Source organism: Cyanistes caeruleus, chromosome 6, assembly GCF_971803275.1.
Source record: "Cyanistes caeruleus chromosome 6, bCyaCae1.hap1.1, whole genome shotgun sequence".
NCBI classification, from domain to species: domain Eukaryota; kingdom Metazoa; phylum Chordata; class Aves; order Passeriformes; family Paridae; genus Cyanistes; species Cyanistes caeruleus.
In genome coordinates, this window is record NC_141706.1 from 61,645,636 (window position 1) to 61,670,735 (window position 25,100).

Genomic DNA, 25,100 nt, shown 5'->3' on the forward strand with positions numbered 1-25,100 from the left:
AGAAAAACTAAAACATCTTAAACAATTAAAAAAAAAAAAAAGTCAAATTAAAAAAGAGTACAATACCTGAAGAAGGTCACTGAGGTCAAGTAGCATGTCTGTGAAAGAAGTCAAGGAATATACATACTTCTTGCATGTGACAGTATTTCTTAATTTCATTTCATTAGCAAGCCAAAGAAAGGGAAGAAATAAACCCAGGTTAACTGTCAAAGAAACCAAATATAGGTTAGGTCAATTCACTACTTATGCTAACAGCCAACATCCAGTTAATTGGTCATCTGCCCAAAACACCCTGCCAGCACCTCCTGAATTTACTGCTCAACTTGTCTCTGGGAAGTGATGGTCTCAAAGAACAAGCCAACCACTTGTGTGACCTGCAATACCCACCATACCCTGCAGCCTAAGAAAGACACAGTGGTAAGGGGCGGGGGGGTCCTCGGCTCTGCTCAGACTCCACCTGCAATGCTGCATCCAGCACTGGGATCTGTGCAGATTCCAGCACAGGAAGGACACTGAACTGTTGGAGAGAGTCCAGAGGAGGCCACCAAGATGATCAGAGTGATGGAGCAGCTCTGCTATGAGAAAAGGCTGCAGTAATTGGGATTGTTCAGCCTGGAAAAGAGAAGGCTTTGGGATGACCTAATTGCCTTCTGGTACCTGAAGGGAGCCTGCAAGAAAGATGGAGAAGAGCCTCTAGTGACAGGACAAGAGGGAATGGCTTCAAACTCAGCATAGGGTTAGACTGGATATTGGGAAAAAATTTGTTAGTGTGAGGGTGGTGAGGCCCTGGCACAGGTTGCCTAGAGCAGTTGTGGATGCTCCATCCCTAGATGTGTTCAAGGCCAGGCTGGATGCGGCTTGGAGCAACCTGGACTAGTGGAAGGTGTCCCTGCCCATGGTAGGGGGTGGAACATGATGATCTTCAAGGTCCCTTCCAACTCAGCCATTCTATTATTCTGTGGTAACTAAAACCAGCAATAGCATCAAGACAGAATACTCTTATTACTCTTGAGAATATAAAGCATCATCAGTCTCCCATGCCAGCTTAGGAGTCCAGAAACACAGATGGAAGAGCAAATTAACAAAACTGAAGTAAGTCCTCCTCTTCTATGAGGACCAATCAAAGACCTGGGAAGGGAAAGCTGCTTTGGCTACTCCCTTCCCCAGCCAAGAAAATCAGCTGTTACCTTTCAGTTTTCACTCCCTTCATGATACCCTATGCTGCTGCAAAGTATTAGGTCACCATCTACTCATGGGCACACTTGGAAAACATAGTAGTTAAAAACAAGCCAAACCACTACAAGTTTCCATTAGATTTAACTTAAAGCAAGCACACTTATGAATGCATTGTCTAAACAGCATCCAAAATAGAGAGAGAGAGAAAAGAAAAAAAAAGAAAAGGCATCATAACCCAAAGTGCAAAGGTAGCCCTTTTGCTGCTGTTAATGAGCACATGCTGGATCTCCTATCAGCTACTCAGGTGTGGCTTACATGCTGTAAAAAGGTTCTGGTTTTATTATTAAAAGGAGTGTCAAGGTAAAGTGTGAAAGAAGGGGGAGAGGGGGAGAGAGTGAGAGAATGAGGCAGGTGAAGAAAACATGTATGCAGGGCTGTATGTGAGTTTTAGTATGCAGCAATGTGTTAAGAAATCCAGCATTAAATAAAATGCAGAGACATCAGTGTAGTTTGGTGCATACTGTGGTAACATTAACTATTAGTGAATGTTCTTCATGTAAGTCAGAGTAATACAGTGCACATTTCTAATAACATTATCAGCTGTGGAAGGAGAGTCATTCAGATAACACAATCAGTTTATACATAAACATTTTCCTTGTTAGGAACTTTTATCCTTGAGCATTTCTACTCTTAGTCTGCATATGAAATTGTATGAATGTACTCCAAATTTGTTACAAAATTTAATACATTATGTTAATATTATTTGGTGGAAATTAATTTCCACATTAAAAACCACAGCATAGCTGGCTAGTTAATTAGCTGAAAATTCAGTATAGCTCTAAAAAAAAATCAAAAAAATCCATAATAGGTAGTATTATGCAAGACATTACAGTAATCTGAAATTTTAACACAGTAAGGAAACTGCTAACAAAAACCATCTGTAAAATACACAGCTTAGAAATCTACACAGAGTAATACTAAATTCAGTGCAAATTTTTTGTAAAAATGAAAAAAGAGAAAATGGAAAGACTTTAGTAATGCAATTGCCAAGGAACCATAATAATTGTCAGCTCATCAAACAGATCTAGCAAGAAATCACTATGCCAATTTTGTGCTCAAGAAATATTCTAAGCCTGAAAACGTTCCCAGCTCATTATTGATTTGAAGTGCCTGATTATTCTATGCCCACCCTAAGACACCGTCCCCAATGAGACAAAGTAAAATTATCACTTGTATCTGATAGATCCCACCACAATTTAGGAGGAAAAAAAACCCATGAAACACCAAAAGAAAAGCATCTCATCGGTTATTGAGGCACCAAAGTGAGTAACTGAGTGGTCCTAGAGCCTGGCTGCTGTGCCTAGAGACAGGAGAAGTCAGAATGAGCATCAGTGCCAAATGCTAATTCAGATTTTAGGTGAGCCAGAGAGGTGCTTTTCTAAGTGTTTTCAGTCATGAAATCTGTATACCAGAGTACTCTTCAAGCTCTTCAAACTGTTAAATACACTTTGATGGAAAATCCAAACTTACTAACGCATTGCAAATGCTTAGGCTTTATTACTGTAAGGAAAACAACTCCACCTTTTCGTCCAAGAAGAAACAGAGAGCGTGGGATGCATTTATAGGGACACAGGATCAGAGCTAAGGAGCTGGGAAATTCACTAGCAGGGTTCAGACAACTTTGAATCACTTTAGAGCTACACCACAGGTGCTTTAACATACAGTTCCCTTGCTCCTTAGAGAAGTTAGTTCAAATGTCCACCGAAATGGTAAGCAAAGGTCACAGTAAAACTGTGGTACTTCTGGATTTCATTTAAGGTAGCCTCCAGCAATCCCTCTCCCTGATTAGATGTGCAGCTACTACAGCAAAGCAAAAGGGGAAACTTGAGTCATGCAGTAGCACTGGGTTGGCCTTTACTATGAATATTGTGGGCACGATTATCAGCAGGAAGTGGTTGTAAAAACAGGCTGTTGTTTTCAAACTCCTTTTCAGAGCTGGAACAGTTCAGGGGAACATACAACAACAGCTGAAAACAGCAGATAATACTTAATATGTATTCAAAAATTATACAATCGTAAGATAAATGTTTTCTTTGAGGCTGGAAGAAAACAATGATCATTTTACATATGGAGACTGCTGCCCGCATGGAAAAGCCCCTAAAGGGATGGAAAGCTACTGGGTACTGTAGATATACCCATGCAAATAACAGGGCACAAGGGGACTTAGGTTCTAAATGTACCCAAATTAAAAAAAAAAAAAAATGGAAAAGAAAAAGCATTAACTGTTTTAACTGCTTTTCTTTTGCTGTTTATTCTTTAAGCAAGTTTCACCAAGGTATGCAACTGACTGTCCATCATTAGAAATGCCTAAATGTCTAAGTCAAGATAAGCTAAGTCTAAAGTCATTATTTCAAAACAATTAAATTCAAGGGAGTACTTTGGCCAACATGATGCAAAAGGTCAGATCAAGTGGCCAAAATGTTCCTTCTCTGCCTTTATAATCCAAAAATCTGTGGATAATATGAGAGTTCCATGATTCACAGAAATAATGATCTCATCCTCAGCACCAGAGGAAACAAAAGTTCATGAAGAAATGAATAGTACCGGAAACCTAAAACCCAAAATTCCAAAACAATCAGGCATTTGTACTTCAGAGAGACCTACATTTTACATATTCCAGCAATCCTAAAGTACTTATGCAGAAAAATCCCCCTGATTTTCAACAATATCATCTAGCAGGAGGCAAACATGCCATTTGCAGGACTAAATTGTGCAAGATGCTCTTAAAATAACAACTATCATTTGCAATAAAGTTGTTACCTCTCTTAAAAAATGCTTAAAAAAATTAAAATCTTTAGTGTCTGACAATCTACAATAATCATGAAACCTTCAGATTATTTCATGCTACCGTTTCAAAACTCTTCCACTGTGTAGGGTGTCATATCTGTGAGACACAGGCCCACATTAAGAAGCAGGGAGAATACAAAGGGTCTAGCATTTATTTTATTTAGTTAGTTAGTTTTCACAAGTTACCCTTGGAAAATTTTTTACTTATTTTTACAAGCTTACTACAAAAGCAGCCATACCATGGAAGGAGGACTGGTGCCAAGGAACTGTGACTGCAAGCCGCTCAGCAGAAATTTGACAGCCATAGAAGTCCTGCTGACCATAATGAAGTGTCACCTTTATTCAGCTTAAGCTAAAATGCTTTCTGTTTCTTACAAAAACTAAAACCAGATCCATTAAATATATAAAATATTTAAACATAATCTCACTTTCTGTACTCAGCAGCAATTCAGCTGGTTGCAAATAAAATAGCAAAGCTTAATAAGAAACATGTCTGAAAAGCAAAGTAAAAAAAAATCTGAATATTAAAACAAAATTTTCTCAAGTTCTTAACGAAAAGAAATATTTGCAATTTCAGTGTCAGGGTTCTGGATAAACTAAATAACAAATGGGAACTTCCCAGAAGCACTTTCTTTAACAAACACATGGAGATAAGACAAAAGGGAGGGTGAGCACAGAAGTGGGGTGATGCCAGGGTGCAAAATTAGCGATAGCATTTGGCTAGCCCAGAACCCAGTTTCCAGCCTTTCAGATCAACACCCAATTCACAACCTTCTCCTTCCATCATTTCCTACACCATATGATTTCTGATTGTGACTTACCACAGTTGTACCTCTGCTGCTTTACAAACTTTCACCATTTTAATTAGCCATTAATTGAGACTGACTGACAACACTAATTGTTTTAAGTAAACATTTCTCTTTCCAATGACACAGAACTGAAACTATTAGAAAGTAATACCCAAACTCAATTCTTTTGTAGAAAACTCATTTCTGACAACTCTAATGAAAGCTTGCCTAGAGGCTAAATCCCCACAGACCCAGCTTCCAAAATTTCTTCAGTCTCCAATTTTGCCTCTGCGAGGAAGTCCACGTAGCACAGGCTGCACTTGAGTACACAAATAAACACTTAACAAATGAAACTGCTAAGCACAAATGCCATTTTTATAAAAAGCAATCCTTATTTCTGTGTAGATTAATGCATGATGAAAAAAGAATTGCATTTTGGTCTGCTGGGGTTTTTCGTTCTTTGCACACAGCTGTATGACTGTTTCATAAAAGTGTATTGCTCTAAATTCTGTATTCTAAAATCCCCAATTTGAACACAAGAAGCAGTGCCCAACTCCTTCCCCAGGTCTTTCAGGATGTTTCTGCAGCAGTTCTCTTTCAGCACGTGCAGCCTCACTACCTCCACAGCTAAGGCAAAGTCAGCAGCAGGAATTCAGCATCGCGCAAGCACCAGGCAGATCAAAGAGCACACAAGTGTTTGGGGCTGCATTCGGCCTGCCTGATTCCCTGGCATTAACTGAAAGGGTTACAAGTGGGGCTTTCTGGTTCACCTAAGACCTGAACAGCCTTTGACACCAGTTCTCCCCACCTGCATCTCCAGCAGCTGCAGACAAACGTGGCCTGCTGCAGACAGGAGCAATCCAAGGCCTGCGAGCTACATCAGCCTTCAGACTCCAACGCACGTACAGTTCACTCCTTCCTAAATTACTTCTCCAGCTTTTCTCAATAATTGTCTTCAGAATCACTGCCATTTAGAGGAGCATTTTCCAAAGCACCCAGGCTGGCTGTGAACGCAGTGAGTGTTCAGCACTTGTGAAAATGCTGCCCTTGGAGAGCGTGGTCTTCAAAGAACTGGGGCTAAGCTGTGCTCCCAGTGTTACTGACTTCAAGTGAAAAACCTACTTTGTGGGGTTGTGCCACGTATATAGTCACATGTAAATTTCTAACAGTCACATGTAAATTTACAACACAATGCAACACAACAGAAAAAAAAAAGTAAAAAATAAATTTCTTGTGTCAGAATGCTTGTACACAGTCAACTCGCAATTATACAGGGTATCAAAGGGATAAAATATGCAAAGAATATCCATACTAAGCCCCTGAAAGATAATCTAGTTAGTATATTTGCTTAGGGAAAAGAAAATTTAGGCATAGAATGAAAATGTAAATATTAATTTAAAAGTTCTGAGAGACATGAGGTTAATCTTCAACTTGAATGATGTGGCCATGTATAAATAACAGTTGGCTATATTCAAACAACAAAAAGTCTCCAAACAAGACAGAGAGACCCCGTCTCCTGAACAGTAAATTGAACAAGCACTGGTGAGGGAAAACAAGAGAGGTTGCTAGGAGAAGCAAGGTTTAAGGAAGAACTTAAAAGAAGAGCAGGGCTGGCAGATGAGAATGGGAGAGAGGCAGCAGGAAAGGAGCAAAGCTCAAGCTGCATGGGGAAAAAGAAACCAGAATAAATTGTAAAATCACTGCAAAAAACACAAGCAGGTATGAAAGTGTACGTCCAAATATCTGCACAGAGTGACAATCTGATAATAAAGTGGGCTTTAACAAAGAAGCTGAGAAGGAGGACATTGATAGTAAAGATTTAAGTAAATGTAAAGTTCAGTTCTCTCTCTTTTCTGTGTGTACAAAGTCTATAAAGGTTATGACTCTTGTACCAACAGTGAAAGAAAAGTTCCAAAGAAGTCAGAGGTGCACACTTAGAAGAACTATTCTGAGATGCCTCTCAAGTATTCAGCACAGCAGCAATGCACACATTTGGAAACGTGAAGCAGCTGGCTGAAAGAAGCAGCAAAGGAAAATCACTGCCTGCCCAGAGGTAGCAGATGAAAACCAGCAGTCATTAGCCTGATACTGCTTTTTCAGAAAATTCCAAATGCAGGAGTAAAAATATGAAAAAGAGAAAAAACCAAACAATCTGCAGTAACTAGCTTGACTGCAGTTCATTATCACCCCCTCCCCTTGGCTATCTGTACAGAACATGGCAAACCAGCCAAAGGAAATGTCTGAAATTAACAGGTTTTTTCTTTGCTTTTCTTTTTTTGTTGCCTGTTTTCAGCTGGATTAACTCCCCACTTCACATGTAACTGCATAAACACCTGGCCTGATAGAAGGCAGGGGATGGACTGAGGGAGGACTGAGAAAATCAAGGCCAAAGCAAGATAACTTCTTTCTGAAGCTGTACCAGCTCACAGTGGCTTAAAGCATTCTCCAAAACTAGAGCTTGAGAAAATCTCTCCGTCACCCATCCCACCTTCTCAAATTTCTCTTTAAAGCTTGCACAGTTTGCCCCAGCTTGTTCCAAAACACAAAGACCTGCCTTATCTGACAGAGAAGCCTTAAAGAAAGTATGGAGAAAAAACAAGTAAGCAGTTACTGCAGAGTAACTGCTTTATAGCAACCCAAAATGTTATAAAACTGGTAACACCTCCCTTGTTTTAAGTACAAACACAGTTCCTGTGTCAGAGTTGTCACATTACTGCTCTGGTTTTACCCACATTAAGCACTCATCTATACTTCTTAAAAAAAAAAGTAGCATTATAGTGCTCAATTAGATCAGAGTAAAACCAAATTCTGTGGACACAGAATGTTTTACATTTCCCATGCCAGAAGCCAAGTGTTATATCTTAGCTTTCATACCCATACTGAGGCAAATGCTCTGGTATTAAGTGCTCCTGGGTGAATAATCTCAGCAGACCTTTGCTGGGATGGGAGCGTGGCAGCTGCTGTCCCCGCACTGGGACATGCACACAAACTCAGACACTGCTTTCCTGCCAGGATCAGTGGACTTGATTTATCCAGGCATAGGCATGATCTAGTATCATACACATAAAACACTGTCACTCATTTAGCAAAAAACATTTCTGACACTAGAGCCTTTGTTTTAAGAGAAAATATGGCTCCAAAAGGAATGAATTGTATCCTTGCCTTTCCAAGGCTGCCAGCTCCTTAATGGCCTTCGGTGGGAACACAATGGGATGTGTTACATTTCCCACTCTCAAAGGCCTTTAAGAGAACCATCCCTGCATACATCACATAACACAATGACAAACCCTTCTCTATCAGATGCCCACAGGCACACACCTGCAGAAACCTTTCATTACCTGAACTGCACCAAAGGGAGCCCTTGTGTTCTGCAAGTGGGCACTGCAGGAATACCTTACCTCCTAATGCTGTATTCCTGCTGATCAGAAAAACCTCACCTGGGCAGGTGGAAGAGCTCTCTATGTTCTCACCCTCCCTCATACCCACAGCACTCCACTGGGAAAATGTCAGGTGTAATGGCTCCATGGATGGCTGGATCTCTCTTGGGGCATGGGTGGAGCAATGCTTCCAGATGCTACCAAATTGTTAATTACTATTCTTGCAGTAATCAAAGTTCGATTAAAGGCATTACAGTAACTCACACCAACATCCCAAATCACCTGTGTTTCTTACAGAACCTGAACTCAGTGTGGAGCTGGAAACTGAGCTCTCAGGGCAAGCTCACCAGCACTGCTTGGAAGTCAGGACAACACTCCACTTTTACAGAGACTGAACTCCTCAAAGCAGCCTGGTTTAGGTATTATCAATAAAATTAATACAAATACATGAAGCTAAACTGATGCACTACATTGGTGGGTTAATAAATCCTCAGCCCATGCTTTCTACTTAAGAAATGCCTACACCAAACCTAAAAAAAGATTCCTGCATGCTCACTGTAGCAGAAAACTACGTAAGTCATAACAGCACTGAGGTATGATGAATTTGGTTTTTATTACAGAGTTGCTTTATGGTTCATAAATAGCAGCATATCCCAAATGAGTTACTAATAAAGCATTTTACTGAATTATATAATAATGCCTCTTGCACTTTAAAGTACGACTGGAGGAGTGTTCAGGGGAGGTTTATTCGGCAATAGGAAAGTAGAAAACTCAAATTACCTCCTTGGACAGCTACCCAGGTATCATGGGATAGGATAACAGACAGAAGCACTGAGTTAGCACGTCTGAATTTACCAACCTGTGGACAAGATGCAATATGCAAACACATCCTCACTTCTACTTCCCAGCAATTCACAAGTGAGAGATTGCCTTTAGCTGTCACTGGCAGGGTAAGAAGATACACTGATACTTTCTGTTCAGCCCAACTGAGCAGAGCTCAGTAAGAACTGAATAAAAACAAACAAAAAGAACTGCAACAGCTTTTCTAACTTTCAAAATACCAGATACCAATTTAAAATACCTTTCAGGGCTAGGTACAAGTGATGCATCATAACTTGAAATGAATACAATTCTCAACATGACATTCTCTTCAAGGACCTAATATACTGGATTTTAAAGTTAAAACAAATTTATGTCTCAAAATGTTGTGTCTAGAACGCGATTAAATTTGGTCCTTGAACAAGCATAATAGAGCAGGTGGAGAGACAAGTTTGCATATCTGAGATTTTAAAGGCATCTAACTTTTCAGGGAGTTCAATTACAAGAATAAATCTTTGAGGTGTTCTATTAAGCAGGGAAAATACAGTCACAGGCATTTGATACACTTTGTATTTTATCTACACAAAAGGATGGGAAACAAATGTTTCCCTTTGGGAATCTATCTTTCCCAAGAAATTGAAAGGCATAACCCAGAGGGAATCTTGGCTGTGCCTCAGGACTGTGGATTTCTGTTTCCATTTTTGCCACTGCCCAACAAAAAACATTCCATCCTTTATCATGTTTTTATAATGAAGATAACAGTTTCCCCTTCATTGGTAAAATGCTCTGAAATATTCTGATTATCTTAATACTATAATACACATTTTGGCTCTGGGGTTCCCAAGATTCCCTAGAAGGTCAAAGAAACAAGCTTTCAAATGTATTGCAGCTATAATACCCTGGCAGGAGACTAACTTTATGGGCAACAATTCTTTTTCAGACCAGTTCTCTGCTTTTGAAAGACCCAAGCTACATCCTTTCTACACAAATCAAGAAAGAAATTTGTCCCCCTGTGCAAAACATGCAAAAGGGTTTAACAGCTGAGATATCCTGAACTTCTTACAATAAAGAGATGCAAGAGAAATTCACAGATTCAAAATGCACAGATTCAGTCCCTCCTTTCAAGTATGACAGTCCTAATTTTCAAGCTTTTATTATCCAACACACATAGCACCTCCTACAATAACTTTAAAATACTTTATTTAGTTTAATATTTAATTCAATTTTGCACCAATTTGCTCTAAAATCACTTTGTAAGCACAGATATCAATTTTCAGTGTCAAGAAAAAAAAAATAGAGTGTAAACTCCTTTGTTATTGGTTACACATCTTTATGAAGGGTTCATTAAGGATGAAGGAAAACCATTTACTTGGGCAAGGTGTGCAGGGAAAATAGAGGGTAGGAAGGAGACAAAACACCCACACTGATATCCTACTGAAAACTCAGGTATTCAGTAAGCAATCTGGTACAATTCACTTGTCAAAGACATTGGAATTCTGCTGGCATTACTGTCAATATTTCCTTCACTTAGGTAGAAACTCTCAAAGCATCTCAAGACAATGTTGCACAGAATCAGTTAGTGAACATACTAAAGTTAATTTAGTTGCAAATGGTATTTCTCATATTCTTAAAAGTTAACAACTTTCATTAAATAGCTTTAATCAAGGTGGAAAATAAGGTATTTTCCGAAGTGTCATTTTAAACTTTTATCCTTTTATTATCTTCTTTTGAATGCTGTAGCAATGGCAAGCACTTATCTCATGTCTCGCTTACAGCACAGAGACTGCTCTGTCATTATCAGTTTTTAAGAAGCTGTAAACTTATCTCAGCGGCTGGAATTCTTCATGAGAGAAAGCAAAAAAAAAAAGTCAGTAATGATGTACATATCATCTGCCTCTGGGAAAATAAAAACTGCCAGTGATATGCTGGGAAAGATCTCCTTAGACACCTTTCACAGCGTCTTGCAGTAGTTTTATTGTAACCCAGCAGTGTGATTTCAAATAACATTATCCAGCACGCTGACGGCAAACTCCTAAAATACAGCTCTGCTCTGAACAACAACTGAGAATGCTATTGTGAGCCTCATGTTTACAGCTGCTCACTGATTGTGTCATATTTGCAAAGCTTTCAAGAAAAATGATCACTTTTTTCTCACCACTGAGATTTATAAATTCAGCCTAGAATTTTACTAACAAGCTCAGTGCAATACCAGAGCTAGTGCAGAATTTGCTCCTCTTGGAAATTTTAGCTAAAAATTCCAATGTATTTAGCCAATATACTTGGAAAAGTATAGTCTAGTGTCTTAGAAAAATTAAATATAAAGCAATATGTACAACAGGGTTCCTACATTATGGGAGGCAGTAGTAAGAGGTATAGATGCACAGAGGACACAAAATTATTTACATCTTGATGAACAAGTCACTTTGCTTCCCTTCTGTGCCTCAGTTTCTCCAATCAGAAGATGAGAATACTGACCTACTCCATAAAACACTACAAACTCTACACCTCCACCAACAGGATCCTCAGCTGGGAGGAGGCAAACTGGAATTACAGTCCTACTGCCACAACTGTTCATGCATTAGGTCAAGAGAATAATATATAATTAATAAATTTGTAAGAAAAGAAACACACAGGAGTAACCTTACAGAAAGAAGCTGAACTACATATACTCCCTCTCTAAGCTTGGCCATTCACCTACAAAAGATTCCACTTGTCTGCCTTTCTCCTGGCCTCACAATTCTTGTGTTTCAGATTGCACAGCAACAACAGCTTCAGAAGGAGAATGGGCAGTGTTCAACCCTGACACCCCCTCTCAGCTTTTAACTCCCCTTACAGAAGTAAATCTGGGGTTTGTGCAAGCCAGGAGCAGGTTTAGTCACGCTGAAATTAAATCAATGAGCTTTGATTTTAGCTTCAATGTTGCTCATCAGAAGACAGATAGCTCCAGACCCTGAGCAAAGAGAAATTCTCCATGCAGAGCACCAGCCAAAAAATCTGCTCTATGCACAGACAAAGCTCAGCTGCACCCCTGTGCAAAGTGTCACCTACTCATGAGTTTTACATGGCCCCCAACCAACACCAGCTCAGGGACACTGGCACTGCAATGGAAGCTGCTCACTGTGACTTCAGCAAAGTGAACATGTGGTCTGCCAACGTGTTCTTAAAGCCAAGTTGTTGAGACATCATGGCCTGGCTTGCTGGCCTAGGCAAGCATTAAATTGGCTGCACTGCCAGGTTTGAAGGGCTGTGATTAATAGTACAAAGTGCAATTAGCAGACAGGTGCTGCAGGCATCCCTCGGGGACAATGCTGTCTCCATTAGCAGGGAGACAGGGAGGCAGAGGCACCCCAGGCAGGTGTGCAGATGGCACCAAGCTGGGCCAGCAGTCCTACAGCAGAGGCTGGGGCTCAACCTCAGGGGGATCTTAGGAGGCTGGAGAACTGGGCTGACAGGAGCTGCATCTGTCTTTCAGCTTCCTAAAAAGCCTCTCATGCAAAGACAGAGTAACTCTTTGCTACAGTACGGGCTGGGGGTGACCAGGGAAAACAGCTGGCACAAAAGAGCTGGATGTCCCCACAGAAAAGCTGAGCAGCAGCCAGCAGCGGGCTCTTGCACTGAGAAAGGCCAAACAGGTACTGAGCTGTGTTAGCCAAAGTGCAGCCAGCAGTCCAGGGAAGTAGATACTCCGCTCTACTGACCACCAGTGAGGCTGCACCTTGGTCAGATCTGGGTTCTCGAGTACAACAGCAGAGTGATGCTGATATGGTTGAGGGGTGGAACATGTGATTTACAAGGAAAAGCTGAGAGAGCCAGGCTTGTCAGCCTGGCTTTAGGAGACACCCAACACTGGCTAATGAGAGGGTACAGAGAAGAAGGAGCAAAATTCTTCTCAGAAGCAAACTGTAACAAGAAAAAAATCTGTTTACACATTTGGAAAAAACCATTTGGAGTGACAGTAGCAAAGCCCACAGAGAATATGGCACGTCCATTGCTAAAGACATTCAACATTCCTTCGGAATCTACTGAGCATGTAAGCAGGGAATGGAGAAATTACTTACACAGGCCCCTTCTAATCTAAATTATTCTACATTTCTGCATAGGACACAGGCTTCTCTACATATTTCATCACCTTCAGATACATTACCTATACAAACATCTCACTGTATCACACCTCTGACTGCTGAAGAAACAGTGGAAAATACATTGTATTGTCTTTCATCCTATCCAAGAGCCTGTCAGTAGGAAGGACTGTTGTAATGAAACACTTCTGTCAAGCTACACTTTGAAGCTTCTTTTATTGATGCTGCCCTCATGTTGTGGATACTACCTCTCAGCCAATGTTCTCGGCTCCTGATAGTGTTCCAAATTCTCCAGTTGGAGCAGAAGGAAAGTGACCAGTTCACAGCTCTGCTGGGAGGGCTGCCAACATTATCAGCAGAAATCAAGGACTGGATGATTCTCTTGTTTCACCATTGAATGACTCTGAGAAACAGCTGAGACACTGAAGCCACCCATTCAAAGTCAGAGGAAGGAGTACAGCAGCAGTCAATACTTGAGTTGCTTACCACTGCCAGAGGGAGAATTTAGAGTCAAGGTGAATGATAATAAAAATTAAACTGAACATTGACAAAAAGTATTTTTCAGCTGAAAAACTATAACTGAATATGCACTGGAAATAATTATTGGCAATGAACTGGGTCCTCCAGATGTGACAAGAATGCAGTGATCTGGAGTCCCTCAGGGACAGCAGCACAGATGCAGTCCATCTGGTGCATCCTCTAGAAGATTGATCCTTTAAGGATGAGAAGTTTTCAAATGGAAAAGAAAGTTCAGCTTAGATTCTGCAGAACTTAAAAGCGCTCACGTGGGAAAACCAAACTTTGAACTCCAGATAAGTACGAACTGAATGTTCTCTGATCCCAGGTACCAAGTGAGAGGCAGCAGCTGAAACCTCCCGATGTCTCTTTAAAAGAAGACTTCCTCAGTAATGACTAAAAATTATTTTGCATTTCTTTCCTCCTTTCCCCGGAGATAAAGGATGGTCCACTGGTGATTTCAATGGCAAATTTCAAAAGAAATAGTCTCAATTTAGACAGCCCAGCTCTTTTGCCCAAAAGCAAGAGTCACAGAAAAGCATCTATAATCTCACATAGCTATATAGCTCTTATAGAGCTATAATATATATTACAGCTCTTTAAGCTCCAAGCCTTCAGAGCAGGATAGGCAGAACTGCATTACTTTGAAGCCATGGATTCATTAAGGAAAGGAAAAAAGTGTATTTTTAATGCAAGTGAACCAGAACAGGGCAAAATCCTTGCAAAGCAAGGGCACGGTGGTGCTTTTTCAGAAATGAGCAGGTTCAGTAACCTCTCAAATTTTCTGCAGTCTAACTTGAAACACCAGCTCCTTGTTTGCCCTAGAGTTGTGCCACACATTACAGCCCTGAAATGACAAAACCAACTTTGTTTTCCCTTGGAAGCTGCAAGGCCACTACAGGCACAATCAAAAGTTTAAAAGAACAATTGCAGAAGGGAAAATACTGTAAAATGGATAAAGTGAGAAATTCTCCTGACAATAAGACAGAGGCAATGTTTGGAGTTCTGGTTTTTATATAATAAGGACTTTTCCATTTTGGTTAGTACATGTCACATTGCTGAATATGAATTTACACTGCATAGTTTTCTTTCCATATTAAAAATATTATAGCCTAGTAGTAGTTACATGCTATTTTTTGTCCACACAAACAGGCTTCTTTTTTTTCAGTCTATATATCTCCCCTCTTTCAAAATTTGCTTTCCATTATGACATATGACAACATAAAATATATTGTTCACTATTCCTCCTTGCTTATCAACACAAAAGGAATCTGAAGAGCACTCAGATTTCTACTCCCTGCCGAAGCATAAGCTGAGACTTTATTTTTGGGAGCCAAACTGCTCCTTCATTGAAGAAACAGCAATATATCTCCATTTAAAAAAATACTGATTAGCAACTCTCATAGCACTTTACTAACACATGCAGTCAAAACATCACTGAGACTACTGCATTTCTCCCAAACTGGAAGGATGTTGAAAACTTAAATGATTCACTTACAGCTGATCTAAAGATGAGAGCTCCACAATTTATGTTTTATTGTCAAATGTTTAAAGCATTAAATCTAAATAAAATACACAATACACAAGCTTCAAAGCACACGTTATCTTTAACATCTTATTTCCAATTAGCAAGTCAAAATAAAGAAGACATGGGGAACATCTGGCTTCAAAAGAAAAGCTCTGGAAGAAATCAAGATTTTGGTTCTTTTGGGCCTCATTTAAGGCTGTTATTTTCCCAGACTCTCGAAACTGCATAAGATGGAAAGATTATTCTCCCTCAAAGAGGGGAAAATAGCAGACATACCATCATGTGATTGAGTATTACATCATTCATACTTACAACAATACTGAGCCAGTCTGGCAGTTGAACTGAAAAGACATTTTCTTTTGCCTTCGAGGAAGGACATGGACTTGCCATAAAGACAGGGGAAAGTTAGAAAAGGCTCAGCTCACCATTGTACTTGGCATGAATTACAAAATGCTAAAAATGTTTCATTGAGAAGCAATTCCAGTATGAGAATTTGCGTAAGAAAACTACATCATGCACACAAAATCCTAGTGACAAACATCTGAAGGAAAGAAGACAGCTCTTGAGAAGGACCTTTACCCATTTTTAAAAGGCTTATACTTTACTAGGATGTAAGCAATCATTATCAAGATCACTTTCAAGATATAAGGCCAGGTCAGGTGTGAGAATGAATCCTATTCTTACAAAACAAATTTGACAGGTAATATTGTTTCTCTGATATATCTTCACTTTATTCTTAAGACATCAAAAACTGCAAGACTGAAAAAGCTGCATAAGACTAAACAATAGGATGAAAGTGGACAGAGTTTGAGAAAACCTCAAGCTAAAATATTTGCAGATAGGAAGCACAGAAGGGCTTATAGGTCTCAATGCACTGGCTTTTGTTCAGCCTATTTTGCACTACTGATCTTAATTAATCTAATAAAATGAATTTGTGTTCTGAGGCAGCATTCTTAGTACATTAAAATTCAAATACACAATCTTCTATTTTAATGAAAGAGAGCATTTAATTTTCTAATTGACTTTTAAACTCCTAAAATGCGTAAAATGTTAGTGATGGCTACAACCAGAAATATTTTTCAGTGACTGAATCAAAAACATCAATCATAACTGATCATGTTTGCTATGAGGATTTGTTTAAACAAAGCATCAGGTAACACTTTTTCTTTTTTTAATTTTTTTTTTTTCTTAAGAGGGGCGTGGCCATGAAGGGAAGGAAGGGGAAGCGTCTCCTCCTCATGCCACACCATATCCAGCACATCCTCTGACAAAAGCAAGAACAGGCTGCACAATGACCAGCTGTACCCCACTGTTTTTATTTAGCTGGTGTTAGCAACATATTAGCTCCCATTAGGTCAAAACACCACCCAGTTATAATTATGGTTTTGCTGACATAAGCCCCAAAATTCAGATGCAGAGATAAACCGTATTAAGCAGAAAGCCAATCTAATTATTTCCTCTTTTAAACAAGCTTTAAGAAGATTGTTAAATATTTATTTTCACAAGCATGCAAGGATTGCTGAAGGTCAAAGACATCAGAGGTGTGATCCCTTCCTTATCATCCCTCCTTTGTATTTATTTCCCTGGAAGGAGGCCTCCTGCCATCACACTTCCCTCCCCTCATCCATCACCCAGAACCCACCCTGATGTTGTTCCCCCATGCCTCTGCCACCACCTTTCAGTTTCACTCCCTCTCAGTGCTGCCAGTGAGGGCTGTCCCTTGTATTTCCACCCTGGAATTACTGATGCCTTTGTATCTCTCCTGCTCCCAGCTTCTGATTCTCCTTGTTTCACCTTTACCATGAGAATGTCTCATCAGTTCAGACACCCCAAACTGGAGAATAATTACTAAGAGGACAGATCATGCAATTCCTTTACATTAATTATTGTTTTTATGCATGCAGTAACAGACCAGGATTGCACACATTAAAAATTTGGCTCAGATGCTTCTGCTGTAAGTATTTCTGGGTTACACAAGGCCTGACATAGTGATGGGGCACAGGGTTGCCAAACACATCTCCTACCCACACATCATGTAATTCAAGCCCACAGTAACAAAGGCTTCAGCGAACCTACTCCAGAAGCCTGTCCATTCATTTCAAAAGGCAACAGTGATTCTTGATTGTCACAGCACAGAAATGTATGATGGACAAGGGCAAAGGACCTCCACAATTAAAACAATGTAGGTCCAGCAGCTCTACTGACGGTAAACCCCAAGGTTTTCACCAGTCGTAGAACAACCTAAGTTCAAAAGGACCCACAAGAATCATCAAAGTCCAGCTCCTGACCCTGCACAGGACCCCCCAAGAATCACACCATATGTCCAAGAGCATTGTCCAAATATTTTGTGAGCTCTGTCAGGCTTTGTGCTGTGATCACTTCTCTGGGGAGCTGTTCCAGTGCCCAGTCACTCTCTGGGTGAAGAACCTTTTCCTGATACCCAACCCAAACCTCCCCTGGCACAGCTTCAATCCATTCCCTTGGCTGCTGTCACTGGTCACCACAGAAAAGACATCAGTGTCTGCCCCTTCTCTTCCCCCACAAGGAAGTTACAGGCTGCAATGAGGTCTCCCCTCAGTCTCCTCTTTTCCAGGCCGAACAACCCACAAGATCTCAGCTGCCCTTTTTATGGCTTCCCCTCACAGTCCTTCACCATCCTTGTGGCCCTCCTTTGGACACTCAACAACTTAATGTATTTTTTATATTGTGATGACCAAAACTGCACCCAGGTCTGGAGCTGAGTTTTTTTGAGAAAAAACTGCCCAGAGAGAGACTTGAAACACTCTGCTCTGTAAAGCAATAAAGTATTTCTGCAGACAATTTCAAAAGAGTAATATTTTGACCTTTACTATTCAAAATTTCTCTTAAATGAGGAAAACAAAGCTATCAACACCAGCCAAAATACGTAATCTTGATAAGCCATCTTGTGACCCTGTCCCCCTCTCCACCTCTGCAGATGGTTTGTTTAATGCTGCATTATGGAAAAGCTGACAATTTGAGCCACCTGCTGTGTACCAACATCCTGAAAGGAAAAAAGTTGGTCACCCCTCCACACAAAAGCTGGTGAGAATTTCATCAGTGAATTTAATGGGGAATGATCAGGTCTCCCCTTGGCAGGACCAAAGGTCAAACTCTATTTTATCCAGAGTTAGTAACAAGTGAACAGAAAAGCAAATTTTCAGAGTGTGCAGTTCTTAAGCAAAACATTAGCCTGAGCACACACATATGCGTGCAAAATTGCAGTCCTCCTGCTTCTTTTGGATGATATATTTAGAAATCCTATTAGCTGGAGAGATCAACATTCTTATCTGAATTTCCAGGATGCTGTAACATGCAAAATTAGAGCAGCTCTCTTAAGTGGGTCAATTATCACTACTGCACTTACAGCAGCTTTTCCCCTCCCTCCCTGCAGCATCCGTAATGGGCATTGAGCACAAGGATTTAAACAGTCAGATGTTGAGTTGACACACACCACAATGTAAAGTTCCCTTCCCCTTTTATATTTTCAGAATCTTAAAGGAACAAAGGAAATCACCCAAGTACAGAATCTCCACATTAAAATGGCAGTCTCCCAGCAGAAAGCTTCGATGACTTCCAGAACAGGGCACCCTGCAGGATAATTCCAGTCAGCAATCACACTCACTGTTTTCCTGCCACATCTGAGTCAGGCACAAGTGAGGATTATGGCTTCCCCCTCCAAGGGACAAGAGGAGAACCTGAGGGCCACTAACCACGTCCCCAGCCCTATCCCCCAGGGTACAGAGCCACACAACCAGTTTGAAAGGCTTCAGGTTGTTTTCTCCTCAAGAAGGAATTCTCTTTAAAAAACACTGCAAACCACCAGACACAGGTGGAGCAATTCAAGTGCCCAGCATCACTTCAGATGCTACAAAGACATCCAGAGGACCTAAGGAAACACGGGCTCTCCTGCAACAGAGCTGGAGGCCAGGTGAGATACCTGAGAGGCTCCTTCTGCCTCTCTGTCCCACTGCTGCCTGCCCATGAGCAGCCCTGGAAGTAAGGGAATGCAGCAGGGAAGAGGACAGAGCCACACAGTGAAATACACAATCCCAATGAGCACATGGAAAGGAAAACTCTAGTTTCTCACTAACTGGAAACACAAAACATATCATTCTCTCAGCACCACACTTGCTTTATACGTACCTCTTTATAGGAAAAAAATGTGTGAAGCAGCACTGCAAGTGAAAGATATGAGTCTTCTTCATTCCATGGAAAAGCAGACTGGATATGCAGGCTTCAGGTCATGAGCCCTGCTGTTGAAATTCAACAGGTCCAGCCCTGGCTGGAGAAGAGGGCGATGGGGAGAAATTAAGGTGCAGAAATTAAACTTCTGTTGCTGTCCCTGGCTGCCCTCTTCCCTACATCTCCAGCATTTTCTTGTGTGGTACTAAATAGGAATGATCACAAAAGACAAGCATTACCAAACACCTAACTCTTTGGAAATCTATGCAAATGACATGGGGCAACAACAGTCACACCCTATTTAAGGCAGCAATTTTTTCTTAATAGATGAAACTCTTCCAGCTAAAATCCATCCACTTAAAAACACAATAATTTTAGAACTTCATTTTGAAATTAAGTGAACAAGGCTTTTGCAAGCCTTCAAGTCCAAGCAAATGCTTCATTAGGAAACATTTCTTCACCAACAATGTGGTCAAACACTGGAACAATCTTCCTAGAGAGGTGGTCGAAGCCCTTGGCCTGTCAGTGCTTAAGAAGCATTTGGAAAATGCCCTTAACATCATAGTATAACTTTTGGTCAGCTCTGAATTGGTCAAGCAGTTGGGCTGGATAATCACAGTAGATCAGTTCCAATTCAACTTACTATGAAGTAAGATCTTGGCATCTTTTACCACACAGTGAAATGAAGTAATTTGCCTCAGTAAATATTATATGTATTTTAAGTGTGCAATTTAAAATCCAGTTTTATTCTCTTATGTCCTTGTCACACTCCACACTTGAACAACACACATTTTCAATGCAACAGCAGTTAATTAAAAAAAAGTAAAAGGTCAGTTACTAAAAAGAAAGTCCTTAACCAGAGAGAAATAGAAACTGGTTTTATTAACCTCCCTAACCACAGCTTTAGAATTTTCTTGATTAAAGCCTAATTTTAAAAGTTAACTTTTTAATCAGGAACACTAGGGCCTGCTGGCTCCAGGAAGTTTTAGTAGAGGTCAAAAGATTGCTGGAGATCTAATTTTTCATTTCTAATAAAAAAGGAAGTCTTGCCCTTTTCATTGCAAAGACAGACCTTGAAGTGTTAGTAGAGAAACAAAGAATGTATCCACCAAAGACTCTCATGGCGAGGCTGTACAAAGCTTCCCAGGACAGCATGGAGCTGACAGAGCTGCTAATGCTCGGGAGGAAATTAGCTGAACTCCTCGTGCAAACACCAACATGGCAGAAAAGCCCAGTAGCTGCTGCCTAACCAAGGATTAAAGAAACCAGTTCCTTATTCCATCACAGATTTTCTGGGTAACTCTGAATGTGTCACTTAGCCTTAGTTCTGCACCTGGAAATGAAGATAAATACTCGCAACTTCCCTCTCTGTGACATGAAAATAAACACATTAAACCAAGAGACTTTCAAATAGCTTGGCAATAAAGTACAAGTACTGCAGACATAGGAAATAACAAAGTGCTGCCCCATTCAGCTGCCCAGCTTTTTCCCAAACCCTTCTTGCCTGCTGGGATCCGGCAGTGACTTCGTGATCCTCCCTCAAACAAAAGGGAGGTTCACAGGGCAGAGGAAGCCGGGGAGGAAAAGCTCCTTATGCTTTCCCACCCAGCTCAAGTTTACATCTGAAAGACTTCAAGGCACCACACATTCTCCTGACAGCCTTCTGCTCCCAACGCCCAAATTGAAGAGGTTATTTTTCTTATACATTTATACATAAAGAAATGTTCTTTTGCAAACAGCTCAGGAGAGAGACCTCACTTGGCTGCCTTGCTCTGACCCCAGGAGGATCCCACCTCTGTCCTCTGACAAAAAAAAGCCACCAAAGACCCCCTGAATAACTCAGCCCCAGTCTCAGAGGCTGCCCAGCTCAGAGCCCCCCATCTTCAAAACTGATCAGCTTTACTGGAGGGAGATAAACCTGCCCTGAATTTACCTTCAGAGGCAAACAGAGGGATATTTACACAAGATAGCTGGTGAGGGAACTTTGCAGGGACCCTTCTCATGTGGAAAACGTTTTATTTACTATGCTCTGACAAGACAGGACTTGGTTTACAAATAATGGTGTATTTTTCAGAGAGCTTCAAAGGAAAAGAATAAATAAATAGTATACAAAAGGTGCATGTGTGAGGGATAAAAGACATTTACCATGTAAAATGTTGCTATAAAAGACCCCAGGTGATAGCACTGGAAAATATTACACAAAAGAATGGACAGTTGTACAGTTCTAACCGTTGTGTACAGTAACAGGATTACAAAGAGAATGAAATGTTCCTCGATTAAAACAAGCTGATATCCCACCTGGAAAATCCTGGCCAGGCTGTCATTGTTCCTGAGTGACCCTGGGGCAGGCACAGGTTACAGCTGAGCCCATCCGTCACTCAAACACCCTGCCTGACTCTTCCCAAGTTCCCTCTCTCGGGAACAGCTAAAACAACCTTTGTTCCCATTCTAACATGTGTAGGGGTGGAAAAGCTGTTCAAAACATTAAAGAGAAACAACTGAGGGCTGTTACTATTCCAAGAAACAAATTAAAAGGCAGAGCCTGAACTGCCCAGAGCGCTGGCAGTGCCAGACAAAGTCAGACGTCACTGGAAACGCTCAGCATCGCTCAGTCCCTGGGAGGGGGACAACAGGTTCCATCACCTGAGGGTTTAAAAACCACTGTCTCATTCAGCTGTAATTTTTGCATTATATCTTTACTTCTGACACTGATAATACAGACACATTGACATGTTCTGTAAAGAGAACAATAAATTGAAGTTTTTATAGGCAACTCATCAGAAGGATGAAACACCTCCCAGATCCAGCTAACAGTTAGCAAGCTGTTTTCCCTGGAAAACATTAACACTGACAAGCAATAAAGGAAGGCAAATGAAAAGCTATGCCAAAGTGGCTGCATTGTGGGAGTTTGTCACATAACCTCATAAAAACCAAAAAATGATGTAAAATCAATTCACATCTCAAATAATATACACAAAACTTTCTAAAGGATAACAAATAAAAGCTGCTCTTCAGATAAATAAATCCGTATTTTCTCCTTAAGTTCTGGAACTTATTTTTTCAGATCAAAAAAATTTCAGTTAGCAGAATATTTTGCATTTTTGCATTAATTAAATAACGCATAAGAACCAAGGAGAACATAATGTTTTCCTATTTCAGGCCGAGGTTTATTCAGGCATTATTCAGACTGCACTAGTAGACTTGGCTACAGTATGCTTCACATTTTCACAGAGGCTGGCTGGCGACATGTACATTATGAAAAAAAGAAGAATAAGCAGATAACCATGTCAGATAAATACATTCCACTCCCTCAAACTGAACTTGCAGACACAATTAAATTCTCTTTTCCCTCTCCAAATGCTTCCCACTCCTGTGGTTCTGCCACAAGAACACAGCATTTCTTGTCACTTCAGTCCCTTACTACATTTCCCTGTACCTCTCCAGGCATTTTTGCTCCTTCTACCACACAGCTTTTTAAGAAACATGATGTCTTCTACTGCTAACAGTATTCTGGTCCCAGGTAACATCTCTTACCTCCACAACTCCCAAGTCACTCGGAAAACTCATCTGGGCCACCCAAAATTAACAAGCTGTCTCTCAGTTCTGAGGATGCTGTTGCCCTTCGCTATTTCTTCCACATCACCTCTTTCCTTTAAAATACTTTCAGTAAACTTCAGCCTTTAATTTCCTTTTCTGAATTTCTTCCACATTTTTTTGTTAGAATTATAAAATGAACACAATGACAGCGAACACTTTAAACTCAGGATCTCAGCTGAGCAGTGCATTTAAATGTTGAAATGTTAAAAATTCTGTATGTCCTTTGTACAGAATCATTCATTGTACTCCTCCCTTCCCAAGCCCTCCTTGGCACCTTTTCCAGAAGACCAAAACCAATGGCAAGTTTATTACCTGAATATGGATTATAATTCTTGTTAAAGCAGTCTGTCACATGGCCATCCTCTCTACACCTGCTCTTGGCCCCTTTGCTCCAAAGGCCCTGGGAACAGCCCTGCCTCCCATGGCCCAGGTCTGTATTGCCAGATTTAAGCTGGGAACAAGTATAACATGCTGATAATGATCATCATAATTAATGTACGGAATCCTGAACAAATTCTAATTTCAAAGGTCAGCAATTTGCACCCACAGCCCTTGGGTTTTCAAGTTTCTCATGAAAGGGACAGATACCATATAAGGATTTTGTATTTCAGTGTTGAGAGTCCATAATTTATTTGGGGTTTGTTTTTTAAACAACACTGGATTTTAAATAGTAATAGAAAAAAAACAAACAAACAAAACCACAGTGGAACACAGGCTGAAACTGAATGAATTCCCTCTCCCAAAGTGACAAAGGTTAAATTCTTAGTATCAACTACAAAATTAAGTTTATCTAATGGATTTTTTAAAAAATGAACACTAAAAAAATTGAGCTGTATGGACATGCACAACAACCTTTTCATTCCCAGGTAGCACAGTAACTGTGCAAATGAGGGAGTATTATTGATATAGAAAGACAAAACACATCTTTGCAGTTTTATTCATTTAATTCTAGTATTTTATGTGAAGTATCACACAGGACATTATCTCCATTTAACAAAAAAAGCTGGTAAATTCATTTAGGGATTTATTAAGTGTCAACCAGACCAGTACACCTTGCACATAAATGAGATACATGCTGTAATACTGAAAAAAAGGTTAAAAAACAAGTAAATTATTTTTGCTTTATTTGTTTACTACATGTTAGCTACACTTGCTGCACAGATGGCTGTACATTGCAGGGCACCTATCTGCCTCTTACAGCCCACATTTCTTCAAATGCTTTTTATCACTATCAGTGGGGAAAAACGGATTTGCATATTACAGCTGGGTTATCATTCAGAAGTATCAAATAACAACCGTAAATAAATTACTTTAAACATGACATGACATAAATATAACACGGAATCATAAGTGGGATTTTAGAGATAATTTACTTTCAACACCCCTGCCATGGGCAGTGACACCCTCCACCAGACTAGGTTGTTTAGAGCCCAATCCAAGATGTCCTTGAACACCCCCAGGAATGGGGCAGCCACAGCTGCTCTGGGTAACCTGTGCCAAACCCTCAGTTCCCTCACTGTAAAGAATTTTTTAATAGCTAATCTAATCCTATCCTCTTTCAGATAGTTACCTGGAAGATATGTTATCAAAATATCAATAACACCTTAAAATCAACACTGCCTTTATGGCAATGATAGACTGCTACTGTTCAAAGTTCATATGGAGATTTCACTGTAGAAAAGACCAGGCAAGCCTACCTTCACATTCCATTATTCCTGCAAAACCACATTTTTTTAAACATGCAAATACAATGACTATAACACTACTACAAGATCAGAAAGTACTACATTTAGAATACTGAATATAGTTTCTGAAACTACAAAACAAATCATCTCAGTCTTAAAAGGAAAGCTAAACTGTTCAACTGCAAAAATATGGAACGAGCAGCAATCTAAAAAAGCATCAAATCAGAATACTGAAGATAGGGATATACTATTTTAAAGTAGAAAGGAACTAAACACAGAATTGTAGAATGATAAAATGATAGAATGGATAAAATACATCCAGTTCTAATCCACCTTTCACTAGACCAGGTTGCTCAGAGCCAGAGAAACAGAAGTAATTGTTTGATACTAAACTCTGAATTCCAGCAACTAAAACACAACATAAAATAAATAAAAATATATAAAACAAATTAATTTGGATGGTCATCAGTATTTAAAGCTTATGT

At 40.1% G+C, this 25,100-nt stretch overlaps 1 protein-coding gene across 2 annotated transcripts in view; it reads right to left on the reverse strand.

The window, feature by feature from the left end:
* BRF1 (BRF1 general transcription factor IIIB subunit) overlaps positions 1-25,100 on the reverse strand; it is a 171,795-nt gene that overhangs the window by 102,993 nt on the left and 43,702 nt on the right. For both annotated transcript variants that reach the window (XM_023927411.2, XM_023927410.2), the window contains exon 4: positions 67-98. In XM_023927411.2, the coding sequence (XP_023783179.2) occupies positions 67-98 (32 nt within the window). The remainder of the gene's footprint in view (positions 1-66; positions 99-25,100) is intronic.